This window comes from Phragmites australis, chromosome 5 (genome assembly GCF_958298935.1).
Source record: "Phragmites australis chromosome 5, lpPhrAust1.1, whole genome shotgun sequence".
Lineage (NCBI taxonomy): Eukaryota > Viridiplantae > Streptophyta > Magnoliopsida > Poales > Poaceae > Phragmites > Phragmites australis.
Window position 1 is genome coordinate 4,271,939 of NC_084925.1, and position 11,097 is coordinate 4,283,035.

The 11,097-nt window shown below is 39.5% G+C and overlaps 1 protein-coding gene across 1 annotated transcript; it reads left to right on the forward strand.

The window, feature by feature from the left end:
• Positions 1 to 811: 811 nt before the first annotated feature.
• LOC133918496 (nucleoid-associated protein At2g24020, chloroplastic-like) lies at positions 812 to 4,675 on the forward strand. Its single transcript, XM_062362399.1, has 7 exons — positions 812 to 1,013; positions 1,655 to 1,794; positions 2,266 to 2,366; positions 2,452 to 2,491; positions 3,196 to 3,267; positions 3,976 to 4,032; positions 4,115 to 4,675. Exons 1-7 carry the CDS (start codon positions 938 to 940, stop codon positions 4,187 to 4,189), a joined length of 561 nt encoding a protein of 186 aa, XP_062218383.1. The 5' UTR covers positions 812 to 937; the 3' UTR covers positions 4,190 to 4,675.
• The last annotated feature ends 6,422 nt before the right edge of the window (positions 4,676 to 11,097 follow it).

Here is an 11,097-nt window from a genome sequence, read left to right on the forward strand (position 1 = left end):
CAAAATAATAATTAACCATATAAAATATAACGCCATGATGACTATGCATGCTTAATTGTGTAATTAGCATTTTGAGATGTGACACAACAATCATCTTACCCTGATAGCGTTGACCGGCACAACTCACATTCTTTCGCTAATTTGCGTCGCCACTTCCCACTGCCATCTCAAAATGATCTAGGTATTTAACAGCTATACACTATGCATATAATGGTATTGTTTGTGGCTTAAATAATCTCTTGCGATCTTTTTCTTCTTTGACATCAACTTTAGACAAAGACACGATCCTACATGCATGTGTCTTCATTATTGCATGCTGATAGATTGATGTGATTTCGCTATGCTTTCACCGAATTATGGCAGATGGAGCTATCCGATAGAAGCACATTGCACTCAACACGGGAGAGAGCCAGCCGACAGATAAGACGGGGAGCAACTGTTTTCAGCATATGGTGTGCCGAATACGATATTATTGCCCGTATTCAGCATGCATGTACAGAATACAGGATATCTAGACATATTCAGCACACGGTGTGCCGAATACTTTGTGCCGAATACTATTTGTCTCCTATGTGTCGAAAACTTGATTTTGGCACACCACATATCAAATATACTTGTTATATTTATAAATATAATATTATGTTGTTTATTTTTATAAATACGGTTTGGTATGTTATCTTTTTTAGATTTTTGCCTGTTTTATATAGTTAGAGAGATAAGAGATTGTGAAGCAAATAAGAAAAAAAGCCCCAAAATATCCATGCATTCCAAATTTCCAATTCGTCCTTGCCCCTTCCGCCTTCAACAATATCTTTCTATCCTAAAAATCAAGTCTTTTTCCCTTGGCACCCCTTCTCTCTTCCTCTCCTCCAACGCGGCGCGCTCTCTCCCTCTTCTCCGGTGGGCGGTGGCCTCATCTCCCTCGCCTCGTCGCCCGATGGCTCCCTCCGCAGCTCTCGCACCGGTGGCCTTCAGGTCCTCCTTCTCGTCGCCGCTCTCTTCGAACCCTACTCGTAAGTTCCAAAGTCCCAAATCTTTGCGCTCCATTTCGGTTAATTCTGCTCCGGGTTACGATTTAGAGGATATTTAGAAGGTTTTGGAAACAAGTAGGGAATTTGAGGTCGATTTCTTCCCACCGGTAGCTCAGCGCATTGCATCCCCTGCGCTGGGGCCTGATTTTAGGGGGGTAGAGTCCGGTTGGAGGTGGTAACGCGGTCTGGGGCGGGGGGTGGGGCTGGCGTGCGGGAACGCCAGTCGCGGCGGCGTTGGGAGCAGCGTTCACTGATGGTAGCCGGCAGCTGGGCTTGGCGGCCAGTAAGCTCTAGCCCGGGTCCCTAATAAGATGTGGGAGGTCTTGAAGAGTATATCATCCAACTTACAAAGGTTGTTCAATCGTACAGGCTAGGATTTTTTTCTGTTTTATTTTCTTTCTGGTTTTTATTTCGAGAAATTGCTCTAGTTCCTATTATGTTTAACCTGGTCCATTATGCCGATTTTTCATCCCTTTGTTAAACTGAAATGCAGAAAATGTAGTCTTGTGCACTGTTATAGGCTGCCATGCTTCTGTTTCGAGTCACCATTGGATACTTGTTGATCATTTACATTGGATTGGGTAATATCTGAGCATCATGTACCTGTTTGTTGATGTTTTCAGGTAATAGGATAAACATAGAGGGTGCTTTCTGTTTACCATGTTCCACAAAGAAGAGAGGTAGTTATAGATCTTTCCGGGTGTACAGTTTATTTGGAAGGAATAATGATAAAGACGAGAATGGTGATGAGGCACCATCAAAAGTAAGAAAGTTACCTGCTTTTACTATTTATTTTATTTCGTTTTCAGATTTTTTTGTTGTTCCACTTCCAATAGCTAAAACAATCAGTTATTTTAAATTAGTTGGGGATCATTTGACATGTATTTGTAGAGTAAAGAAAGAAAATACGCAAAGAATCTTAGGGAGATGAGCTTTTCTGGGTTTCTACCTTTTCATTGTGGCCAACTATGACACTCCTGAAATGCTAAGCTTTTGCTTTGTTTGTATACTTGATAAGTACTGTTTTCAATATTTTGTTGATCATGTCAAAATTGTAGCTGCTCGTAGCCTCGCACACAATCTCTTTGCAATTAATATATAAGTTTTTACTGTTGATTTCGAAGGTCGCTGAACTTACTCTGTTCCTTTAGTTTTCATGCATATCTTCTCTTTGCATGTTTGGCATTTTGTTTATAACAATCTTGAAGCTCTCTCATTTTGTAATTATTTTTAGGCAGGAATTTTTGGAAATATGCAAAATCTCTATGAAACTGTTAAGAAGGCCCAAATGGTTGTCCAAGTTGAGGCTGTCCGGGTGCAGAAGGAGCTTGCAGCGTATGCATTTGGATCATTGCGTTATCTTTCTCATGTTGATGCAAAATAGCTTGGTTGCGTGACTTCATTTTTCTCCTGTTTTTAGGACTGAGATTGAAGGTTATTGTGAAGGTGAACTAATCAAGGTATGCTTGGGACTTGGGAGTAGTTGAGGCCTTTAATTACACTCTTGCTAGCTGTATGCTTGCTTGTGTTTTATGTATCCCTGCCAAACAGTTGAATTCTCACATCTTTTAAAAATCCTGTTGAATGGGCCTGTAAAAAAAAATCTGAGCATCAGTAACAACTAATGACCCATCAATATTTATTTTATTTGAAAATTAGTTATGCTCTATTGATAGATCAATAGAGTTCCTGTCTTTTCTATAAGGTTTCCAATTACTATTTGAACAACACAGAATCACCTGTTATTTCTATTAACTCTGGCCAAGATGACACTGTAATTGCAGATCATGCAATCTCCCATGATGCAAATATTTAAGGTCACTCTTTATTTTGACATACGAACACTGTCAAAGCTGTGGGCTACGAGGCAGCAATAGTTGATGTGTCGTGGCATGTGCTGTTGTAAAAAAAGAAAGTAATATATATATTTTTTGAAAACATCTGGAAAAAGTTGTATTTTTTAAGCTCTGTGCTATACCCTATAGAGCTGCTTGCATTGAAGTCTGCATGGAATTTTATGTTTGTCGTGTATTTATCTGGACTATGGACTATGGGCTATGGACTATGGACTATGGAGTATTAACGTTAGTACTTCAAATTCTTTTGTATTTCTCTACTTCCAATGCTTATCCAGGTTCATATTTGATTTTGATTCCTTCACCAGGTTACACTTTCTGGAAACCAGCAACCTATAAGAGTTGAAATCACGGAGGCTGCAATGGAGTTGGGTGCTGAAGTATGTATCATGCCTTTACTAGTTTGATTATTTTCTTTGAAGATTTTCCTGTGAGTCCATGTTCACATGATTTTTTGCATGAACAAGGTAACGATATAACCACATGTTACTTTGAACCATCTTCGATGTCTGCATTACTGTATATGAATTGGCTAAGCACCTTATGTTTGCACTCATTCACATACCAAAACAAAACCAATTGGTTGTGGCTCACTGGCTTGTGTTCTAATGAAAGATCTGACCAATGAACAATGTGCAGCAAAATCAATTGGTTGTGGTTCACTGGCTTGTGTTCTAATAAAAGATCTGACCAATAAACAATGTACATCTGTTGAAGAGTGTGCACAAGAAAAACATCATGAGAATGCTGGTTAACATTCCAAATTCATGGAACACATCACTTGTCACCATAGGAGGCCATGATATTTTGTATCAAAAAGAAATTCAATGCATTGTGCACAGTAGGTGCACCCTGCGATCTCATACTCAATTACCTATAAAACAAGAACTTATGAATTATAGGTTTTGCTGGTCATTCCAGTTGGATTATTATCTGGCATATGAGGTAGGAAAGCTGTTGGGCCAGCTCAACATATTATCATGTGATTTTATTATCATTCATTCGAGCTATCGCATATCTCTGTTCTGGCCAAAACTATAGTCCCATTTAGTTGTGTTTCTCTCAATAAATTTTATCTTTCCTTTCAGAAACTTTCAGAGTTGGTCAACGATGCGTACAAGGATGCACATCAAAGGAGCGTCCAGGTGCGAATCCTGATAATGCCTTAACGCATGAGAATGCAAAATCTAATTTTTAGCTAAAATGGTCTCGAATCAATACCTGCAGGCCATGAAAGAGAGGATGGCTGACTTGGCACAGAGCATAGGAATGCCTGCCGGCCTCGGCGACGGGCTCAAGTGATGTTGAGATTCGTGAAAGCTTGCCAATAAGAAGTCTCAATTTTGTATACTAGCTGCGTGAGCCAACAGTTTAACCCCTCTGCGACTTCTCGTAGCTGTGTAAGAACTGTACTTCTGAGCACTTATTTCTTCCAGTGTTAGCAATAATTTGCAATTGTACCACGAACATATATTCTTTTTTTTTTTGAAACGAACACGAACATATATTCTGCACCCTTGTAATTAGGCATGTGTCCTGAACAGCCATAGATTTCGTGTTGTGTAATGACAGGTAGGCTGATTCAGACGATAGTCGGCCCAAGTTCTGTTGGGTCAGGCCCGTTTGCACCTGGGCCCAACTAGTTATTGGGCTGGACACGATAATCTGGTGCAGCCCGCAAAGTTCAGATGATGAAGCCTTCATATTTTTGTTACTGAACGTGATGAAGGATAAATCGTGTTAATAGGTTTTTGCTTTACGATTAAAGTGCTCAAAGTTTGCTTCTCACGTCACACAATCCTAGACGTTGAATATGGTTTGCAACAAATCACGGCCATTACATAATGCACTTACAGACAGAAGTCTTCTGACACATTTTTTTTTCCACGGAAAATCCTGACACATCTCTTTGTACAAGCGTCCGAAATTCTCTCTGCAATGAGCAACCTGACTGTTCCAAGTAAGGGCCTCCTGGAACAATGAGAAAATGGAGAATTTTAAAGTAATTGATTCGAATAAGAAAAACTTCCTATAGAGCTCCTTGGAACAAAAGAGTGGGCCTCCAAAATTCGGATTGGCTTTTAAGGAATTTTAACATGAGGGTTAACCTTAGCGAGAATTTCTTTGTGTCGTGCTCTATTCAAATTATGTGTAGATGCGTTTCAGAGACCATAGTGTTTCGTCAAAGCAAAGGTACATTGAACCTTTCTAGCCGAGCCGGTTCATGCATCGTTGTGTTTTTCATTCAAATCATGGAACCTGCGAAGCTATGCAGGTCTTCCACGCTTGAAAAGTATATAAGAACACTTCAGCAATTTTTATTTTTTTTTCCAAATCAATCTCCAGATTTCATTTTAAAATTAGAGCCACTATGTGTACATCTCCTCTACAAGATTTTTGCAGCAACTGTACGATCCGGAGCCTCTGTTATGGTGGCCATTAGGGCCTATTTAGTAGAGCTATCTCTGATTCAAATTCTCTACGGAGAGTGATTCTTTGGGAGAAATGATTTTGGCTGAAAGTGATTCTCTAGAATAAATTATATAAAGAAAGTGATTCTGTGCAGTAAGTAAATCAGAGGAAGCTGTTTTTTTTTTCAGCTCCCAGCTTCTAGTTTATTTCAGAGAATCATTTTCACGGATTCCACTCAGTGAGCTAAAAGCAGTTTAGCAGAACTCCCCTGATTCCAGACAGGAAACTGCTCTAGAAGCTCTGCCAAACAGATCCTTCCTTAACCCAAGAGAAGAAGAATCCATTCTTCTGCAACAATCTTCTCACAAGAAGCTATAACTCGCCGCCACATCGTAGTAGAAAAACAAAGTTCGAGAATCCAACTTTTCATCAAATCTAGTTTCTTAAAACTAGATCGTTTGCCGTCGCCTAAATGATTGTAGCGGTCATATGCATCTGAACCTTAGTGTTGGTGACTAATAATAAGTGGAAATAAAAATCTATTCTTATGTAGCAATTCTCTTACATAACACTAGTAAGTCACCACCATACGGTAACAGCAAGCGACAGAAATCTGGCATACGTCTTTTCATCAAATCTACTTTGTTAAAATGAAATTCTTTGCCACATACATCTCATTCGCTAAACCCCTTTTACTTCTAGCTTTAGACCCAAATTATTCCAAATCTAAGCTCCCTTTCATTTTCATAGCCTTTAAAATGCTCAAGATACCCAATAGGGAAATATACCCCTGCACCCAATGGTATGGATGATGCCATTTTGGCCTCTTTTGAGATAACCGTACGTTTATATATATTCTTGTATTCTTGTATGCTCAGTTATGGTTTATGCTAGTGATGTGAAAGGAGAATGTTGGCGCATGCACAAAGTCGTATGTCTTGGAGCTGGACACGTTTCAAGTATTAAGAGGGCGAGGACAAATCAATGACATAAACAAGGATGGACACATGGCACAGCTTTAGGTACCTTTTTTGAAGAGCAAAGGTGTGAACCTTTACTTGGGACTTAAACCTAACAAAAGATGTAGTTATGGAAATAAATATTAGCAACGTTAAAGCTAGACAGATCGAGACTTGATGAATCTAAATATATTGACTGATCACATGCTTTCCCAAATACTCCATTTTATTAATGAGCTATGATTTGCTTTTATGCAAGCCTATATAAGCTACTATACATATAATTGGGTAGATAAATTTGAACATGTCTCAGTTCTGTCACTACTGCAAAAGGCGTGAACATGTCTCAGTTTTGTACTACTGCAAAAGGTGTGAATTGCCGGTTGAAAACGGTTTCAGCATCGATTTTTCAACCGGTACTTTTTACTCGACACAGTTGCTATTTCTAGTAAATAAAAAAGAAGAAGAAAATTGGCTGCGGGAGCGGCATTCGAGCCAGCTCGATTTCAAGCTAGCTCCGATGTAGCTCCCGCCACCACTCCCGTTGCCATTGCCGCCGCCGCTGATTCCCATCGCTCATGTCAAAGCTGATTCAACATCAGCTAAACTGATAGAATCCAAAATCACACAAACAGATTCAACATCATCCCAATAAATAGATTCAATCATACAAACTCACTAAAAATGATTCAACATCACACAAGAGAATCGATTCAATCACATGAACAGATTGCACCCCTGGACCCAATTCAACGTCACACAAAGAACTCGATTCAACATTAGCCCAATGACGATGCTCAGACCACCTGTGCAAGATAAGAAAGCAATGAGCACAAAGAAGAGAGCTTGATGGGGGCAATATGTCGAACATGTGGTGGGCTAAAGGGGAAGAGGAGGTGAAGGGTACCTGGGGGCGCCAGGGTGCACACCTGCTCCTGCATCGCTGCCGGCCTGGACACATGTCGTCGCCGCTGGTTTGACAAGGACCTTCTTCCCCGTGTCACCTCCTCCGTCTACGACATCTCCTCGCAGCGTGACAGGGACAACCTCGTCGTCGCCGTGCATGACCTTTTCCACGGCCAGCTCCACATCCTCGTCAACAACGCCGGCTAGTACCTCTACAAGCTCGCCACAGACACCATGTCCGACGACTACTCCCACCTCATGGCCACCAATCTACTCGCTCACCTCATGCACATGTCCTCTGTCGCCTCCTTCATCATGTACCCGACACTGTCCCTCTGCTTGCTCACCAAGGGCGACCTGATCCCACTCACCAAGAGCCTCACCGTTGAGTGGGCGCTGCATCTTGCCCCCCACCTCCATCGCCCGGCCCCAAAGCGGACGACAGCGATGTAGCAAAAAGGAGGAGCAGAAGCAGCGAGACAGGAGTGAGGGAGGGAGAGAGGGGAAGAGATAATGTGGAGAGAGATAAGGACTGAGGAAGAGATAAAATGCGTGAGGTTTGAGGACGCTGTCAGTCGAACGGATGCGAGGATGAGCCAAAACGTGATTTAAGTAAAATTTTAGGTCCGGTTACTTTTAGTGGCAGTTGTGACCGTAATCGGCACTGATAGTCGACTATCAGTACCAACTGACACTGATGTATCAGTGCCGATTGGTAACATGAACCGGTACTGATAATTTGTTTTAGTGCTGGTTCTTTAACACCTCAATCACTGTTTGCACGCGGGAGCCTAAGAATCGGCACTGATACATCTTCAGTTTCAGTTTCTGTACAACCAGCACTAATGTGCCGCTACTTTTGACCAGTTTTGTAGTAGTGTGTCAAAGCTATATATTATCATATTTATGAAAAACATTTTTCTTCGTGCAATACAAACTAGGATTATTCTGATTGTCAATGCAGTTAGCATCTAATCTGCCTCCTGGAAGAGAACCCAAATGCACGATTAGGTTAAACAGCCTCTCCACCATCCCGTCTAACACACTACCACAAAACATGTCAATGCAGACGTGTAAAAATGGTCAATCCAAACAGTTCAAAAACTGTCTGCACAAGATCGTCGGGATTTGCAAAGGTAATATATCACATGCTAGAAGAAGAGCCGTTTGCCATGCATGTACATTGCGAAAAAAAGCAACAAAATCTCATACAAAATACTAGCTGCACAATCACTTTGCAAATCACATGTCAAATCATTGTTTGCACATCGGCTAAGTGGTTAACTATCACCAAATCAGAGCTCATGCCGTAGTGTCTTAATATGACATTTTCACCCTCCACGATTTGCGGGTGGGGAACTAAGAGATGCAATTTTGGGCCTTGAGCTCGAGCAGCACTCTCGCACTCCACCAAGAACTCATCCAGGCCCCGTTATCTTTTAGCACGTAAAGATTACACACAACTTCCATGTAAAAACAACATTGTTGCTTGATTTACAGATAGTGAATTAATACATTTGAGTCCATGACAATAGAGCTAGCTGCTTTCAAAAGTAGCATTATTCTTAAGTTAATGATAGAACATAACGAAGGATATCAAAAAGGCAAATGGTGTATTGATCCTTCACATAGCCTCCCTGAAAATGACACGGTCGATGACATGGCCTTTAACTAGTACTAGTGCTCAAGGATGCTTAGTGCGGGATTTGGTGCCGAAATTTCGTGCCTTGTTCAGATCGACAGTGCCATCTGAAGTTGATGTTTCTCTTATCCTCATTGGCTCCTAGTTTTCTCTAAGCACCCTTTGAACTACTGGTGTATCACTATTACAGAAAATATCATCACTGTCGATTTAAAAACTACATTACTATCAGTTTTTGAACCAACAATGATTAAACAGTAGTGATAATTTGCTGGCTGCAGAACCGGTAGTGATAAACCGATAGTTATAGTTGGATTATCACTGTCGGTCCATTACATGAACCGATAGTGATAACCCCCCTCCCCAAATCTAGCTATTGTCGACAATAACATATTTAGAAAATAACACATATACACAAGCGCGCGCGCGCACACACACACACAAAATTCATCACATATCTTTGTAGCTCGACACATTTCATTCATAAATCACATATATACATACACAATTAACATGTCATTCACAAATATTTCTTAATTGGTTAGGATAGAGCTTAAATTCTCTAACTCACAATTGGTTTCAGAAATCTCAGAGTTCACTTGAAACATTCATGCAAGAGAAACAAATAAGCGGTTCAACTTCTCTTGCTACCCGAAGTTATCGAACTTGGTAAGTCCTGAGTGCTCATTGAAAAAAGTGCTTTATATGCCGGCTCATAAAACTCGTTTTTTGAACTTATCACTTTATCATTGATGAACCCGATAAGTTATTCTTGAATGACGTTGAGGTGATGTTGCAGGAGTTTACTCATGTTCAACTTGATTAGCTGTCATTAGAAAAATTAAAGAAATAAATCATACAGAACACGTATAGAAACTGAGAAGCTCATATCAATATGTATTTATATACCTCTGCATCATCTTGGAGCATCTTGTCTCTGATGAATATGTGCATGAACTCACGTACATAGAAGCCACATAAATTATTGCCATGTTCTTGTCTGTTACATTGTAAAAAGATATGAAACATCAACGGCATAGAACTAGTCATTTAGGAGGAATTTGAGACATGAATATTTCGTACATACTGTGAAGTTGGTTCGGACATTGAAGGTCTTTGTGTATGGAAGGTATCGAACACTGTCCTTACAGCATCGTGCGAATGCCCTATGCATGATTATGAATAGTATTACTAGATTTAGATTCAATCGAATGAAAGATTACTAGAGTGAATAATGAAATAATCGACTTAACCTATTTAGCAAGTCTATTAAAGGTTTAAGTTGTATTTGTAGTCTCTTTTGTGAGTCAAATACAATGATCTAGCTCATGCCTAGCTGGATGACAAGGAGGATCCGGTGATACTTGCAAATATATATATATATATATATATATATATATATATATATATATATATATATATATATATTAGTCCTAACATTAAGTTGCGTATAAAATAGTAGAATAAGCATGTAGGGAAACACATACATAAAGTTGTAGGATAAAAGTATGTATGTCTTGTATTGTAGCTTGACCATAGCCTTCCACGCATAGATCTCTGTGTCATCTGGCTTTTCTCTAACAAGTGTCTCATTGATAAGTGCTAGGTCGAGGATTCCTCCTTTGTAAATGCACTTTTTTCTGCATTTCTGTACCTCCATTCTACATAAGAAATAAGTTAGAGATGCAATTAAATAGTAGAAGTATGTAAATATAAGATACTTACAGTGTCCAGAAACTCATGATAGACACGTCGAGGGCATCTTGCTGGTACATGTTGTAAATTTCCTAGAACTCTAGCCACAATATGTTGGTGCCATTGTGGAAATCTTCATCTTTATAGCTGGCACTGATAGGAGTTAAAGAAGATCTTGCACAAAGAAAGAAAATCTTGGGGCTAGTCAATTTTCCTAACATAGGAGTTAAAGAAAATCTTTTACAAAGAAAGAAATCATATAGAAACAAAGATTGAAACAAAGATGATCAACAAGGATTACTACTTATATTACTACTAATTATAAAAAAACAATGGTATATGAAGATATCACAAGATGATATTTATAGAATTGCATGGATCAACTTTCATTCAAAGAAGCATGTGAAGAAATATAAGAATTAGACATTATGTTTCAAATGCATCCTTCAAAATCAACCATCACAAGGAAACACATAAAAACCATAGTTGATTTGATCCGAATGCGAAAAAATGATTCAAATTAAAATCTTAAGATTAAATAGATCACTAAAGAAGTACCAAGAATCTCAAGTTTCAATTTAAAACCAAATAAGGAT